An 18,657-nucleotide genomic window follows, 5' to 3' on the forward strand; every position below is an offset into this window, starting at 1 on the left:
ACAATGACAAGCTTCGATTCTTAGAGATCAAGAATTGAAAATTTCTTGATGATGGAGATAGAGCAATGGTTTGCTCTTATGGAAGGTTTCGAGGCTCCAAGAAATTCAAAGGGCAAAATTCTCAAGAAGAGCAAATGGAGCCAAGAACAAATCCAAAGATGTGAGTCCAATGAAAAAGTGACCAAGCTTTTGGTCAATCTATTGCCTAGCCACATTTTGGAGCAAATTGGAGAGTTTGAAGATCCCAAGGAGCTATGGAGCAAATTGGCAAAGTCTCATGAGATCTCCTCCACTATACCAAGCCAAGAAAAATCCAAAGAGGGCGACTCATTGGAGCAAGACCAAGAGGAGGACTCCGAAGTTGAGAGATGCTCAACTTCCGAAGAAGAAGTCCAAGAAGAAGCTTCATCCTCAAAGGAGAGCAATCAAAAGAGCAAGGAAGGAGTATATTCCTTGTTTCATGTACAAGAGGATGAAGATGAAGGTGAAGCCTCCACCTCTAGGATTGAGGGGGAGCAATCTTCATTGACATCCGGGTCAAGAGAAGAAGAGGATGAAGAAGCTTCCACCTCCATGAATCAAGTCAAATCTATTGGAGGAGTATTATCTTCAGATCAAGAGGAAACTTCTACCTCCGGATCAAAAGGAGAAGATGCCACCCCTACAAGGAAAGATATAACAATTTTAATTACTAATAAAAATCATATTATATGCTTTGAATGTAGGGAAAAAGGGCATTACAAAAGTAAATGCCCTAAATTGGCCAAGGAGAAGGGCCAAGTGGCACAAAAGAACAAGGAGAAGCTCAAGGAGACCATCCCCAATACAAAGAAGTGCAAAGAGCACATTGTGTGTTTCTCTTGCAATCAAAAGGGGCATTACCGAAGTCAATGCCCTAAGGGGAAGAAGAAGGTGGTCAAGGCTCTTGGAGGAAGCTCAACTCAAGGGAGAGCCTCCAAGGTAAAAAAGAATGTATCTTTTATTGAGCTCACTCCTTTAAATTATGGTAAAAAGCATGATAGTTCTAACTTATATCATTTTAATGCTATTTACCATGAAAATAGGAGGCATGATAAAATTAAAGAAAATCATATAGCTTATCATGCTAAAACCACTATACCTAGGGCTAGGAATGTAGGTAAAAGTCTAGGCAAGAACTCTAAGGATTTTAGCTACAAGCCTAGAAATAAAAATGCTCATGGATTTAATGGAAAACCAAAAACTAAGGACTTAGTGATGGAAAATCAAGTCTTGAGGTCAAGACTTGACAAACTAGAAAAGACCCTAAAAAGGATGGAAAATATCCTTAAAGGGCAAAATGAGCAAAATCTAGGTTTAGGACAACAAGGGTCATCCAAGGGTCATAGAGGTTTGGGATACAAACCTAAGATCAAAAAGGATGTACCTACTTACCATAGGGTTCCATATAGCTATGGAACCAATCCTAAGTCTAGAAGTCAAGTCAAGGATACAAGGAAAGTCATCCCTAGAAGTATCTTTGCAACAATAAATGTGACCAAGACTTCTAAGAAGTCTAAGAAAGTCACTAACAAGATCACAAGGGAGGCTATCCCTAGAGTTGACCTAGAAAAAGTGACCAAGGCTTCTAAGAAGCCAAATAAGGTCACTAGGAAGGTATCTAGGGAAGTTATCCCTAGTGAATACCTAGAGCATCCAAGGAGCACCAATAGGTTTTGGGTTCCTAGGAGCATCTTCTCTACCCCATAGATGGGTTAGAGAGTGTCAACTCTAAGAATAAGGGTAGTTAACCCAACTTTGAAGAAATTGACACTCAAAGAGCATTTTCAAGGTTATTATTAACCTTTGAAAATGAAATGGATTTATGTTTACTCTTGGGAAGAGTAAAATGTGTCACAATTTGATAAATTGGATGATATTTTAAGTGACACAAATTGGGAAAATCATAAGAACTACCAAGTTGGGATTTTGATATGTTCTTAGGAAATGTAAGGCCAATCTAAGCCTTAATTTAAAGTGCTACTCTTGTGGAAGAACGAAATATGCCAACATTTGAGGAATAAGCTTAATTTCAATTGGCATAAGTTAATCAAGAGAACTAGAAATGCCAATTTAGGCTTTGGCATTTTCTTGGAGCATTTAGAAGGCAATCTAGGGTTAAGTTTTAACTTAGCTAAGGTATAAGGACACTTAGATAGGTAATCTAGGTATTTTATTTATGCTAAACCTTGCCATGATTGTTTGCTCATTATATGCCATGACATCATGATTATTGTTGCACTCATGCCTTATTATGAAAACACAAAAATACCATGTCATGACATACATACATCATGTAGTTATAAGAATCTTTCTTTTGAAAACTATTTCATTTTGATGTATGTCATAACATTATCATGCATTATTTTTAATTCCTTAAAATTAAGGACAAATGACATTTATCAACAAGTACCAACAAGTGCTACCAACAAGTGGTACCAACAAGTGCTAACAAGTGGTACAAGTGTATCAACAAGTGACATCCTAGGTGGATGTCCAATATCTACAAAATGCTTAGATAAATATGCATGATCCCTAGATTAAGGTAAAACCAAACTTTACATCTCACAAAGACCTATAAGATGACTTGTATGTGTTTTGTACACTTTAGATACAAGTGAGATGTTAGGATGATGAACAAAACTCAAGATGTTGATTTAGTGCATTCTTTTGAGTTTTGAGTTCATCAAAACACATAGTTATGTGTTTTCCCATCATTGGGAAAGCTAATGTACATGTCATGTGCATTAAGCCCAAGGAACATGATGGGATATTGGTTTTGAAAAGGTTTTTAAAATGATTTTGGAAAACCTTGGTGAAGGCTATCTTTTGATAGTAATCACCATTGAATAGTTAGACACAAACTTGAAGAAAACACTAAAGTTTATGCAAGTTTTCAAGTTTGTGTCAATCATTGAAAATATGATATATTTTCATAGAAAACTATTTTTCCATGATAAAGTATACCCTAAATAGTGTCTACACAAATTTTCACGATTTTTGGAATTTTGTAGAATTTTCTAGGGGTTTCTGAAATTGGTTGAAATTGAATTTCAACAATTTCAGGCCTTCAATCGATCAGTGGATCGATTGGAGTGCCTCAATCGATCAGTCGATCGATTGAGAAGGCATTTCTCGCGAGCAGAAGCTTGCTAGATCGATCAGCCGATCGATCCAAGAAGACTGAATCGATCAGTGGATCGATTCAGCAGGGTTCAATCAATTGGAACCAAACTCCAATCAATCGAAGATGCTGATTTTGGCTGGGAAAGCTTATTTTCAGTATTTTAAACCTATTTTAGTCTAGGTAACCATTCCTAATCCCTCAAAATACATTTGTATACATAAAAAGGGTGTTTTCATGTTGAAAACAAGGATGGATTGGTTAAGGGAGACTAAGTTGAAGTTTAGGTTGAGGTTTACTTCAAATTTTTGAACATTTGAACCTTTAAACTTCTAAATTTGGGTTTCCTAAAGGTTTAGGGATTCCAAGTCATTGTTTGTGCAATGACAGAAGGTACCACCATGTCTTTAGGGGAAGGGACTCTTTAAAGACATGAAAAACTATTTTTTTCATGAACCTTGGAAGGTGGTTAACCTTCTTATCAGAACATGCTCAAGGTTAAGCGTTTGAACTTTAATGGGGAGTGGATATCCTCATTGTTCAAGTGGTTTAAGTTAAAAATGCTCAAGGATTGGCATTTGACTACATTAATGGGAGAATGTAGGGTTAAAGATAATGAAGGGTATGGGACTTTCATTATCGTGTTGATCACAACGAGTGAAGTTGTGAACAACGATAAGCAACTCTTCAGGGGGCGAGTCTCAAAGGGGAGAGTTTTCAATAAGTGAATTTGTTGATGTGTGCCCAAAGATGGGGCATTTGTTGATGTGTGTCAATAGGGGGAGAATGAAGGTTTAAGTTAGGATTTCATTACCTAGAGGGAGTTTGTCCTCTTAGGAGGAGAATGAAGGGTTTAACTTATGCCTTCATTACCTAGTGGCATGAAGGAGGTTGAGGCTATGGGATTAGCCTAACTTAAATGCGGTATTGTCAAACATCAAAAAGGGGGAGATTGTTGGTGCAATATCCCTCAGGTCAAGGTTGACCTGGTTGACCAAGCTTGAGTCTTGGTTTGGATTTCGATGTTTGACAATGCAGTTGTTCATTTGGGGAGATTGTTTGGTGCAATTCCCCTCTGATCAGGGTCTGATCAGGTTGGTTGAAGAAGAGTCAAGTAGGTCAAGGTTGACCAGATACTTGACTGGGAAGTCCTAACTGGGATGTTAGGCAGTAAGGAAATCCTGGTGAGTGAAGCCAGGTGAAAGACCTGGTGAGTGAAGCCAGGCAGAAGGAAAGACCTAGTGAGTGAAGCTAGGTGAAACTCCTGGTGAGTGAAGCCAGGCAGAGGAAAGTCCTAGTGAGTGAAGCTAGGCAGTTGGAAGTCCTGGTGAGTGAAGCCAGGTAGATGAGAAGTCCTGGTGAGTGAAGTCAGGCACGGGGAAAATCCAGATGGATCAAGGCTGATCGGACATCTGGTGAAAGTCCAAGTAGGTCAAAGGGATTGACCGGATACTTGGCAAGAAGAGAAAAGTCCAAGTGGGTCAAAGGGATTGACCAGACACTTCGTGAGAGAGTCCTGGTTGGTCAAGGTGACCGGATGCTAGGTTTTATGTACCAACAAGTCATGGTTGACTGGATGTTGGTTTAGGGGGCTTTGGACTTGCTTTTGGGCAAAAACCAAGATCTGGATTGATCAGCGGATTGATCCAGCAGATCTGGATTGATCAGCGGATTGATCCAGCAGATCTAGATTGATCAGCGGATTGATCTAGCAGATCTGTATCGATCAGCCGATCGATCGAGCAGATCTGGATCGATCAGTCGATCGATCCAGCAGATTGATCGGGTGAGTCCCCATGAACAGAACCCCTTTGGATCGATCCGTGGATCGATCCAGAGGCCCCAATCGATCAGTGGATCGATTGGGAGCTGCTGTTTGTGCGCGATAAGTCCTGAATCGATCAGCCGATCGATCCAGACTATTCCAGAGAGCACAGAGGCAGTCTGGATCGATCGGTTGATCGATCCAAAGACTCCCCGATCGATTGGGAGCAATCCAATCGATCATGATCCGACCGTTGGCGTCGTATTTTGCTACAGGCAAGTGTTTCCTTCAGGAATAGATATACGATTCATCTCAGATCTTCACAGGAACTCCAGAGCTTCTCCACAAAGTTCAGATCGCCAGTTCTTGAGGGTTCTTGGAGATCTTCCAAGTCAAGGGCGGCTCTACAGCTAAGGAAGAAAGCTAGGGTTAGGGTTTTCTATACTCATTGTAAGCTTTTGCTTGTATTTGTGTATCCTTTCCCTTTCTTCTTGTAGTGTGAACTTGTAGGGCTTCTCCGCCTTTGGTAGTTACCATAAAGGAGTGTTATTCATAGTGGAGGGTGTGTGAGTGTGTGGATCCTTGGACTAGTCACTTCCTTTGGAGGTGAATACCAAGTAAATCTACTTATTAGCATTGTGTGTGTTGTTTCTTGTATATTTCCGCTGCACATCTTTGAAGAAACAAGCAACGCCGACCACGAGCACGCGACGAGCTATTCACCCCCCCCTCTAGCTACTTTTTGGTCCTAACACCTAAAACTCAAAAGAATGCACTAAATCAACATCTTGAATTTTGTTCATCATCCTAACATCTCACTTGTATCTAATGTGTACTAAAATGCATACAAGTCACCTTATAGTTCTTTGTGTGATGTAAAGTTTGGTTTTACCCTGAACTAGGGATCATGCATATCTATCTAGGCATTTTAAATTATGAACATCCACCTAAGATGTTACTTGTTAGTGAATGTCATTAGTCCTTAATTGCAAGGAAATTAAACTAATGCATAATGATTTATGGCATACATCAAAATGAATAATTTTCAAAAAAAAAATTATATAACTACATGATGTATGTATGACATGACATGGTATTTTTATATATTTCATAATAAAGCATGAAAGCAAAATATGATGTCATGGCATATGATGGGCAAACAATCATGATAATTTAGCTTAAATAAAGTATACCTAGATTATCTATCTAAATATCTTTAAACCTTAGCTAACTTAAAATTAAATCCTAGATTGCCCACTTTTTCTCAAGAAACTGTCAAACTCTCAATTTTGACATTTCTTTTACTTTTCTTAATTTGTGCCAATTTAAAGCATAATTCCTCAAGGTTTGACACACTTTACTCTTTCAAAGAGTAATCATTTTAAATTAAGGCCTAACTCGCCCTTAACTTCCTAAGAAAATATCAAAATCTCAACTTGTCATTTCTTATCCTTTTCTCAAGTGTGTCAATGTAAATTAAGTTCAATTATTTAAATTTTGACACATTTTACTCTTACAAAGAGTAAACAATTAATCCTTTACATTTTCAAAGGTTAACAATAACCTTGAAAATGCTCTTTGAGTGTTAACTTCATCAAGGTTGGGTTAACTATCCTCCAAGTAGAGTTGACACTCTCTAACCCATCTAAGGGGTAGAGAAAATGCTCCTAAGAACTCAAAACCTATTGGTACTCCTTGAATGCTCTAGGTACTCACTAGGGATAACCTCCCTAGTTATCTTCCTAATGACCTTTCTAGGCTTCTTAGAAGCCTTGGCCACCTTCTCTAGGTCAACTATAGGGATTGCTTCCCTTGTGACCTTCTTAGTGACTTTCTTAGACTTCTTAGAAGTCTTAGCCACATTTGTCATTGCAGAGATACTCCTAGGGATAACTTCCCTTGTATCCTTGACTTGACCCCTAGACCTAAGTTTGGTTTCATAGTTATATGGAACCCTATGGTAAGAAGTTACATCCTTCTTAGCCTTTGGTTTGTAACCCAAACCTCTATAACCATAGAATGACTCTTGTTTCTCTAAACCTAGGTTTTGATTTTTAGACCCTTGTATTTCATTTGTAATTTTTCTAAGGGTCCTCTCCAATTTATCAAATCTGGACCTCAAGACTTGATTTTCTTTCCGTAACACCTCAACCTTAGATTTTTCACTAAGACCTTGATTTTTCTTTTTCTTAAGCAAATACCTAGAATCCTTAGGGTTATTGCCTAAATTATTTTCTACCCTTCTAACCTTAGGTTGAGTGGTTTTAGCATGATAGACTACATAATTTTTCTTAATTATATCATGCTTCCTATTTTTATGGTAAATAACATTAAAGTAATATAAATTTGAACTATCATGCTTTTTACCATGATTTAAAGAGATAGACTCAATAAATGATGCCTTGAGTTTTACATTGGAAGCTCCCCCTTGACTTGGGCTTCCACCCTTAATTTTGACCGCTTTCCTCCCCTTAGGACATTGACTCCGATAATGTCCTTTTTGATGACACAAGAAGCATACAATGTGCTCCTTGCTCCTCTTTATCATAGGGGTGATCTCCTTGGGCTTCTCCTTGCCCCTTTATGCCGGTTGGCCCTTTTTCTTGGCCAATTTGGGACACTTGCTTTTGTAGTGCCCATGTTCCCTACACTCAAAACATATAATATGATTTTTATTTTTAATTGAACTAGTTATACTTTCATGTGTAGGGATGACACTTTCTTCTTCTTCTTCGCTTGACCCGAAAGTAGAAGCTTCTCCTTCTTCTTGGTCCGGTGTCAACAAATGTCTCTCCACCTCAATCCTAGAGGTACAGACTTCTTCATCTTCATCTTATACATGGAACAAAGAGTATGCTCCTTCTTTTCGCTTTTCATTGCATTCCGTTGAAGAAGAAGCTTCTTGGACCTCTTCTTCAAAAGTTGAACATCTCTCAACTTCGAAGTCCTCTTCCTCTTGGCCTTGATCCAATGATTTGGTACAGTGGAGGGGACTTCATGAACCTTTGCCAATTTGCTCCAAAGCTCCTTGGCATCCTTGAATTCTCTAACTTGAGCAAAAATATTGCCTGGCAATAAATTGACCAATAGCTTGGTCACTTTGTCATTTGCCTTGCTCCTTTGAATTTGCTCTTGGTTCCACTTGCTCCTCTTGAGAGTTTTGCCCTTAGAATTTGTTGGAGCTTTAAAGCCTTCCATTAGAGCAAACCATTGCTCTATCTCCACCATCAAGAAATTTTTGAACCTTAATTTCCAAAGATCGAAGCTTGTTGAAGTGAATGGTGGAGGCACCCTTGTGTCGAATCCGAATTCATCTCCGAATTCCATTTGAAGTTGAGCTCTTGATAAAATCTTTGGCTTGATGAAATTTGCTTCAACTTCTTTACCCTCTAGCCTTGTTGCCCCTTCCGGCGATGATTCCTGTGAAGAGCGACCTCGCTCTGATACCACTTATTAGGGTCGAAATATGCTAGAGGGGGGTGAATAGCTCGTCGCGCTCATCATTGCTTGCTTCTTGGTGATGATATGCAGCGGAAAGAACAAGAAATAAAAATACAATGCTAACACAAGAATTTACTTGGTATCCACCTCAAGAAGAGATGACTAATCCAAGGATCAACACATGACACACTCTCCAATAAGAAAAATACTCCTTTACGGTAACTACTGAAGGTGGAGTAGCTTTGTACAAACCCGCACAACAAATACAAATCACGCAAGAAGAAAATACAAAAGATACAAATAAATAGCTTCTTCTTCTTGCTTACTTGTTGCTTGTTGTTGCTTCTTGAACCTTGGAAGTGTGGCTACACTTGTCCCCAAGAGCCTTCAAGATCCGACTGTGAGAGTGGAGAAAATCTTTGGAAAGGTTGCTGTAATTGTGCGGAGAAGAAAGCCGAAGAACTGCCAAGGGAATCACTCGCCAACGGTTATAACCTATGCAATGGTCGAATCCTAATCGATTGAATTGCTCTCAATCGATTGGGGAGGCTTTGAATTGATCGGTTGATCGATTTAGAGCGCCTCTGTGCTCTCTAGAAATCGCCTGAATCAATTGCCTAATTGATTCAAGGCTTATCGCGCGATTTCTAGCGTTCCAATTGATTGTCTGATCGATTGGAGGTTTCAATCGATCAACTGATCGATTTAGAAGCTCACTGTTCGCTCAGAAACTCTCCCAATCGATTGACCAATCTATTGGGGAAGTTTTGATCGATTACCCAATCGATCCAGACCATTTCTACATAAAATCGCATCAACCAATTGATTAGCTGATCAATTGCACCCCCCAATCGATTTTACAATCGATTGGTAAGTAGAAAATTGTGTAGAGCTTGAAATGAGCTTTGTTTTGCATCTGAGATCACCTCATTCCGATATCCGAGTCAAAGGTTATGGCATTCGGAAGTTTACTACGTCTGAACTTCCTAGTTCCATGCCAACTTCCTATTGGACTTACGACTGCTAAGTGTTTGGTCAACTTTTGACTCATCTGAACTTTCTCTTTGGACTTCTGATCACCAAGTTCAGTCCTCCATGACCCACTTAGATTTATCGTCTCATGCCAAGTGGCTGGTCCTCCATGACCCACTTGGACTTCCTTTCACCAGATGTCCGGTCACCCTTGATCCATCTGGATTCCCTTGTGCCAAGTATCCGGTCAATCCTTTGACCTACTTGGACTTCTCAATACCAGGTGTCCAGTGAACCTTGACCCACCTAGATTTCCACGTGCCTGACTTCACTCACCAGGTCTTTTTATCTGCCTAGCTTCACTCACTAGAACTTCCTATCTGCCTGGCACTCACTAGGGATTTTCACTTGGCTTCACTCACTAGGATTTTCCCACTGGCCGACTTCACTCACCGGGACTTTCACTTGCCTGGCTTCACCCAGGACTTTCACCTAGCTTCACTCACTAGGATTTTCCAACTACCTAGTTTCACTCACTAGGTCTTTCACCTGGCTTCACTCACTAGGATTTCCCAACTGCCTAACATCTAGTTAGGACTTTCCCAGTCAAGTATCCAGTCAACCTTTTGACCTACTTGAATCTTCTTCACATCTGACTAGTCAACCTTGACCAGAGGGAAATTGTATCAACAATCTCCCCAAACGGACGATTGCATCTGCAATCTCCATGTATTGTCAAACATCGAAACCTAAACATCAAAACTCAAGCTTGTGCCAACTCAAGCTTAGTCAACCTGACCCAAGGAATATTGCACCAACAATTGTGAGGAAGTAAATCATGAAAAACTACTAGAATAAGTTTTCACATGAATATATGATAGTCATGACTCTTCATTCAAAAAATCTTTAACTGTTCATATCCATACACCGAGCCATATTTGAGGCATGCCTATATGAGAATTTTATTTTTTCAACCAACTATATAAATCTTGCTTACCATATTTGTTCAATGTATAAAAAGTCTTTGAAAATTTATTGGTTATTTCATTTTGATATAACTCTGGTCTGCTTACTAGTTCTTTTAAGTATATTTCTCACGTGATTTTACAGTGTTGAAGATATTATCGAAGACATTTTTTTTAACATTCATGACATCTAAATTTTGTCTAATGAGTAGATAATTCTAATAAGGAAGCTCCTAAAAAATACTTCTTTTCTTCCAACCACACTTGCATATCCTAACAATGTATTTACTTATCTCATCGGAACCAGGTTAAGATACTGGTAGAACTCTAGAACTGTCTATTTATTCAATGATTTCATCACCTGAAACATGGACTATTGGAGAAGGTTTTCTAGCTACAATATTCTTTAGAATTTTTTTATTTCACCTGAAAGAGTGATCAACGGGTAAAAATTTATGGTGATTATCAAATCAAGATACCTTTCCATTGCAAGGTAATGAAAATTCATCAGAATCTGTCACATAGTGTGGGCATGCTAATTTACCAGTTGTGCTTCATCCCGACAATATTAAGTATGCTGGAAAATCACTGATCGTCTATAATAATGCAATATGCAATCTAAAATTAGTTTTACTTGCAACATCATAAGTGACTGACCCTACATTTCATAATTTATTCAAGACAACGATTAGAAGTTGCAAGAAACCATCTATCTTCTCTTTAGGATTGTTGGACTATGAATAAGTACAGTAAGGAACATAAACTCATCTTTCATGCACATCCATGGTAGTAAATTATATGGTATTAATATAACTGGCCAAGATGAATATTACTGTACCCACTGATCAAATGCTAAAATTCATCTGCAGAAAGTCCCAATATCACATTATGTGGTTCTATTGCAAAGGAGGAAAATATAGTATCAAGATGTTTCATGCAGGGAAATCACAAGGATAACATATAATACCTCCTTTGTGCTCATGTTCATGATGCCACATCATGTGGTAAACTGTAGCGGCAGATGCATATAAACATTGAAGTCTAACAGTTAATAGAAAGCAATACATTACTTTCCAAGCAATATTTTTCTTCTTCCCTAGAATGCAAGTATGGTGTTTACAACGAGGGTAAGTACAAATTTTACATTCAGTCAGATCGTTATTTTTATTCCAAAATATCATACACTTGTTTATGCAATAATAAATCTTTTCTACAGGCAAACCTAAACCTTTAACCAATTTCTTTTATACTATAAAAACTATCAGTCATTATGTTATTATTAAGAAGTAACTCTAACATCAATTGACATATGTCATCGTAACATCTTTCCGAATAATGATATTTTGATTTTATATTCAATAATCTATAGTCCGGAATGATCAGAGTGAATAGTAGGGGATCTTGCAGCCGGCTATAAGGGGGGTTGAATGTGCGGCGCCCCCAAATTAATTGCTTCCTATAATGTTAGCACAGCGGAATACAAACAAAAATAAATAGAAAGCTAATCTAAGAACAATAAGGAAATGGAAACCAATACACGTCCGTTTAACGTGATTCGGAGATAAATCTCCTACTCTATGGCTGTCCGTAAGGTGGACGATCCCGATCCGTCGGTGGATGACTCCCCGAAAACTCCAACTAGCTCGAACCTCCTTGTGGGTGGAGAAACCTCGCCACAAACTCACCAAGACCTCTTGGACACAAGGAAAACCTTGAGCACTGGTAAACTACGAATTAGACTTTAACTAAATCCACTTTCGTCAACTATAACCAAGCTTCCAAACCTTGGTTATATAGGTCGCGGGTTGGAAAACCTCGTCTACCAGTTGATTGCCAAAACCATCAATCGACTATCCTCTATGGAGATTAGACCGTTACATCCCAACGGCTCGATACCAGTCGATTGGTAAAAGTACCAATCGGCTACTCCACACTGGTCGAGCGAACAAAAGTATTCTGTTTGCTCACAGTCAACTACCTAGTCGACTACACCAGTCGACTGGTGAAAACACCAGTCGACTGCTACAATATTGCTACAATAACTACTATAGTAAAACCTTAAACCTAGGATTTTATCCTGAGTACAATCTCATACACTCGTACCCTCACAACTCACTTGACCCTTCATTGCAGCCTTGACCTCTAGCCTTAAGCATACTTCCTTTGGCTCTCGTCCCTCAGATGCATTCAAGCCCGCGGCTCATCCCCAATGTCATTCTTCGCGTATGCCTCGAAGTCGCTTCCCTCGGCCCTTGTCCTTGTTGCCTTGTCCATGGTCCCTCGGATGCTCCATCCTTCATCGGACCAGAAGCCATCAAGCTGAGTCATATGTGTATCCTTCAAACCTGCACACTCACATACACATATCAAATAATAAGGGTGAACCTCACTTAAACCCTTTGCCCAAACACCAAAACACATGGTCGCACGGACCATTGGGATTGCTCCAATAGGAATGTCTTCTCACAATTCTCTTTCACTAGCCTTTAACATTTCATATAGTTACTGATATTCATGTGTTAGTATTTCATCTATATTGGAATAATCAACTGCAACATTCATCGCATCGTGAACCATTATTTGCATTGCAATATCATAAGTTGATGATTCAGGCGCAGTAAAAGTTGTGTTAGATGACGAACCACCAGAAGGCTCGATTGGTTCATACAAATAAGGCTCTTTGTGATAGTACCAATTATAGTAATTTGATATAAAATTATTTCTACATATATGTACTTTCACAGTATTCTCATCACAGAATGCTCTATTTTTACATTTCATATAATTACACGAACCCATGACCTTTTAGTTGTTGCTTTGTGACCAAAAGGTCATGGGTTCGAATCCTGGAAATAACCTCTTATAAAAAGCAGGGTAAGACTGCGTACAATGGATCCTTCCCAGGGACCCCGCATAGTGGGAGCTGCGTGCACTGGGCTGTCCTTTTTTATATAATTACACAAACACCGTAACTTAACACTATTCATATATTCTGGATGACTCTTAGCAAAGTTTATAAACTCTTCAACTTCAGTAATAAAATCATCTCTTATAAATCCATTTTCTAATCGATTATACATCCAAACTTTATTTATAGACATTGTTACCTAATGATAATACAATTTAAAATACTACTAAACTTGTACAATTTGATTTAAGCTTAAATTAAGCAATCAAACATAATATAATGTGTGTAGTTTCCATGTAACAACCTAATAAGTTATATCAGACAAAATGTTCACTTTCTATTAAACATTTAACTTAGTGAACCAAAAGAAATCTAGATTATTTTTTCATATATTAAACTTGTAGTATCTATCAACCTAAATCACAAAAAACCTGAATTTCATATTAGACAAATAACAAATAATGTTATCTTTTAGGCTCCAACCAAAAGATAATAAACTCTAAAATTAATATAAATATAAATATACAAACACTAAAATCACCAAATGACTATTTCAAGTTATATATCAAAATAATAACTTAACTTACATCTAAATTCAACCATGTAAAATAGCACATATTTACTATTTATTAAATTATACCTGAATCAGAGTAGTTTAGCTAGAGAAGAGTAGCAAATGCAATATACTATAAAAAAAAATTAGCAAAAATTAATCACAAACAAACATAACAAAAGAGTATGCGGCAAATCGAGCTTGTAGCCGTGAGCTTGCGATAGGGCAAACTCGATTAAGTGGCTTGTTGATCTTGCAGCTAGCTGCACTGTCAACTGGCGACCGACCAAGCAGTCGGCTGCGAGCTAATGACTGACGATGTTGCCAGCAGCTGATACAAGAGTCAGCCACTTGCTGGAGGGCGGCACAGCCACCTGCCGCATGCTGGTAGCTGGTAAAATCGTCGGCTCAAAGCTAGCGGCCTAAAAAGCTGCCAGCCGCATGCTAGCGGCTTGAAAATGACGCCAGCCGCGTGCTAGAAGTCGAAAATGCCGCAACTGCATGCTAGCGGCCGATGGAGATCGGGAAGGGTAGAAAAGGATTTAGGAAGGAGAAAACTTACCCGAAGATCACCAAAGAGGAGAGCACGCATCAGGATTGCCGGAGATCAGAAAATGAGTGCGCAAGGAGAAGGGCGTGCCCTAATCTTATTTTCGAGATTCTTGACGGAATCTAATTTCCGTCGGGAATTCCTGACAAAATTTAAATTTCGTCATGAATCCTGAAACAATATTATTGATGGAGTTAGAATTCTTTCAGTAATCTCATTTTTCCCCGTAATTAATAAAATTATCGACGGAAGTTGAATTCCATCGGTAATATCAAAATTATACCGATGGAATAATATTTCTTCGATAAACTTGATTATTTTTGTAGTGAGCTTGTTGAGTGTCTAATCTCCTCATATAAAGAGTCGTTGCTCTACGATAAGATATTCCTTGTGATTTATCTGTTTATATTTTATTTATTTTATTACGAGATTGACGGTTCGGATGAGTGAGATTATGATAGAATTAGGTCAATTTAAAGTACAATGATCTTTTATATATATATATATATATATATATATATATATATTAGTTTGTTTTTGTTTCTAAGATAAAATTCTCAAAGTCTCCTTATGGGCACTTGATACTTTTAAATTTTTCAAAAGGTATTTAATCCCCAAATATCCTCTTCTTTGAGCTCTTCCTAATCATCCTTTCTGGCGTTGTAAGCTTTCCCTTTCATGTTACCAAAAGATGATTTGTTCATATCAAATGTCACTGTTAATCCATCTTTAGGTCAAGATAAAGAAAATAAATCATGAATAATTACTAGTCATTAATATAGGTGACAAGGTAGGGAAGGAGATATGCTCAAATACTCTGAGTTTTGACTTTAAAAATTCATATGATAATATCTTATGTTTTAATCATCGTATAGTTATGAAAAAATTATAAATTTTACCTTTCATACTTGTTTTTCAATGAAATGACAATGACAATGATAATGACAATGGCAATGGTTTCCTTTACTTCTCATTCATCAGAGCTTTCGCAACTTTGACCACTATGGACGTCAAACTCATTTGAACGACGATTCTGCCCCATGTGAACTTTAGTGAACTAAAGCACGGGGAGGGTGTTTTAGATATTTCCTGAGTCGCTTTCTAAATAATTAAAAAAGTCTGAGATGCACCACAGAAATAAAATAAATAAATAAATAAATCTTTGAAATTTTGCCATAAATTATCCCAATCACATGTTTATTGCTTTCATTTTGTTTAGAATTTATATGGTCTACCGATTGAGTTTTGTTTTTAAAATTAAAAAATTAATTGAATCCATTAAACTAATTTTTTATTAAATAATAAAAAACCAAATTAAGTTTTTATTAAAGAAATTATCTACTATTCGATATAGTAAAAATCCAGTACGACCAGTTGAAATGGGAAAGAATTAGTCTGGTCCAGAGTTCATGGAAAACTTAAAACAAAGCAAAATAAATATCATCAACAATCAAAGTAGACAAATAATGGAGTCGAGAAGAGAGGAAGAGATGTTCCTCGAGATCATCCAATCACCTTCAACACACAACTTATAACACTGTACAAGAATACTACCGATTTTTCAAGACAAAAGGTCTATTTTTTAAAATAAAAAATATTTTAAAAAATAGCACGGATTTCATTTCATTTCATTTCATTGAAGAGGGGGAAGGCTAGACTTGTTCATGGTTGGTGGCTGCCGCCGGAGCGGTCCGCGGCTCCACCCGTACCACCGAGGACTTGAGCATGAAACCTCCGCCGCCGCCGGGACTGCCGTTTTGCGTTATGGAGTCGTCGTCGTGGTAGACGTAGGCGAAGCCTCCGTGTCGAGTGAGGTCCATGCCAGCCATCTCGTCCTCGCCGGAGATGCGGAGGAGACCGAATTTGTGAAGGGCGTAGAAGAGCGGGCCCATGGTGGCGCTGACCCACCCGACGATGACCAGGATCTGCACTACGTGGGCCGCGAGCAGGCGGCCGCCTCCGCCCATGAAGAGCCCGTAGGGACGTCCCGGCCGCCCCGGGTACACCTCGTTCACGTACCTCTCCCTCGCGAAGAGCGCCGTGAAGATGATTCCCCAGGCGCCGCAGCCGCCGTGGAGCTGCGCGGCCTCAAGGGGATCGTCGAACTTAAGCGCCGCCGCGAGCTTGTTTAGGCCGATGAGGACCCAGGCGGAGACGAAGCCGCAGATGATGGCGGCCCAGGGGTCGACCACCGAGCAGCCGGAAGTGATGGCGGCGAATCCGCCGAGGAGGCCGTTGCAGACGTCGGTCACGTTCCAGTGTCCTGTCTGGAGGCGCTTCCCGAAGAGAGTGGTGAGCGCGGCCGTGCAGCCGGCGAGGGTGGTAGTGACGGCGGTGCGTCCGACAGCGGACCACTGGCCGTGGAGGGAGCCGCTAGGACCGTATGTCTTGAAGATGACGTTGAAGGAGCCAGGGTTGAAGCCGTACCAGCCGAACCAGAGGAGGAACGTGCCGAGGACCACTAGAGTGGCGGAGTGTCCGCGGAGGGCCACCGAGCGGCCTCCGTGATCGAAACGCCCGATGCGCGGACCCTCGATGAGGGCACCCCACAGCCCCGCGATCCCCCCTACCATGTGCACCACCCCCGACCCGGCAAAGTCGATCACTCCCGACTTGAACAGGAGCGACTCCCCGGGGTTCCGCGCCGCCGCCGCCCATCCGTCGCCCGACCAAAACCTAATCGATTCCACATCAACACCATCAGGAATCGAATCGATCGCCAAAGACAAAGTTAACATACTCGAAAACGAAATCCTTTCGATCCGCAAGCAAAACGAAACTCAAACCTCGATACCATCAATCAGGAACAGAGCAAAAGCAGAGAGAGATGTGTGTTTGAGATATCAAGATGCTAGCTAGGGATCGCGTACCAGTGAGAGACGACGGGGTAGACGAAACCGGTGAGAAAGGATGAGTAGATAAGGTAGGCGACGAACTGGGTGCGCTCGGCGATGGAGCCGGAGGTGATGCCGGCGGCGGCGATGGCGAAGGCCCACTGGTAGAGGAAGTTAGAGTAATCGAAGCCGGGCTCCGGCACCTCCTTGAGGCCAAAGAAGTGCTTCCCGATGAAGCCGTTGGAGGGCCCGCCGAAGGCGAAGGCGAAACCGAAGAGGTAGTAGAATAGGCCGCCGGCGGCTGCGTCCAGCACGTTGGTGAGCATGATGTTCATGGTGTTCTTGGCCCGCACCGATCCGGCGCAGAGCATGGCGAAGCCGAGCTGCATCGAGAAGACGAGGTAGGCGGAGAAGAGGAGGTAGGTGGTGTCGATGGCGTATCCGGCGTCTGCGAACTGGTTGCAGATGTAATCGGCGGCGGCGGAGGAGTTGGCGCTGCTGCCAAGGAGCAGGGCCAGATCTGAAGAAGAGCACGACATCTCCGTTCGCTCGACCACGCTCTCCTCTGACTTCGCCGAGCTTCCAATGGAGGGCGAAGGGCGGGGAGCTAGTAGAGTCGATTTTATAGCCGAGTCCTCCAAGCGACAAAAAGCAAGGCCACAATAATTTTAACTTCCTATATAGTTTTAATTTTTATGGAATATTGCACGGACGACCTTGCAAAATGTGTAATTAAGTATTGGATCCAAAAAAATTATTATTATTTTTTAAAATCAATAAGAGATGATCCTTACCTAGAAAAATATTATCTATTCTCAACTAGAAAAAAAAACAAATTGTATTAATTCAAAATTTGATTATTATATGAGATCCTAGTCTAAAAAATTTGATAATACGATTTATTCTTTATAAAATAATAATTTTTACTACACATAAAAGTTTTATATCAATATACTGTATTAATTTAGTTAAATTATTTTAAACTTGATCTAAATCATTCCAACTTAATTAAAATTATTTTAAAATTGATGTAGCAACTATGATATAACTTGAATTGTTTTTTATTAATTTTAAAGTGTTTTTTAAATAATAAAATTTGAATAATTTTGATAAGATGATAAAGAATATTTTTAAATAGTAATATTTTATATATAATAATTTTGATCAACTTAAATTTTTTAAAAATATAAAACTTATTTACTTTAATATATTCCTTTTGTTTTTCTCAAAAGTAAAGATATTATGCATAAATATATATGCATAGGTAATTAATGCTTTCAATATAAATATAAATATAAATATAAATTAATATTAATAAATTATCATTTTTTATAAATTATAAGTAGAATAGACTACAGTTTATTAAAAAATATATTTTATTAATTAAAGATGAAAATATCAACTTTTTATAAATATATTTAAAATTAATTATAAATTGTAATTTTTACAAGGATTTTTTAATATATATATATATTACAGAAAAATTAAGATCAGAATTCATCGGTTTACAAATTTAAAATACGGATT

General features: G+C 39.2%; 1 protein-coding gene across 1 annotated transcript; it reads right to left on the reverse strand.

Annotated features, from left to right (window-relative positions):
- Positions 1-15,706: 15,706 nt before the first annotated feature.
- Positions 15,707-17,748, reverse strand: LOC121974793 (ammonium transporter 1 member 1-like). The gene is made up of 2 exons (XM_042526024.1): positions 17,167-17,748; positions 15,707-16,972 (listed from the first exon to the last, which is right to left on the reverse strand). The coding sequence occupies exons 1-2, from the start codon at positions 17,667-17,669 to the stop codon at positions 15,949-15,951; spliced, it is 1,527 nt and encodes a 508-aa protein (XP_042381958.1). The 5' UTR covers positions 17,670-17,748; the 3' UTR covers positions 15,707-15,948.
- Between the last annotated feature and the right edge of the window lie 909 nt (positions 17,749-18,657).

The sequence above is a fragment of the Zingiber officinale genome, chromosome 4B (assembly GCF_018446385.1).
Source record: "Zingiber officinale cultivar Zhangliang chromosome 4B, Zo_v1.1, whole genome shotgun sequence".
Taxonomy (NCBI): domain Eukaryota; kingdom Viridiplantae; phylum Streptophyta; class Magnoliopsida; order Zingiberales; family Zingiberaceae; genus Zingiber; species Zingiber officinale.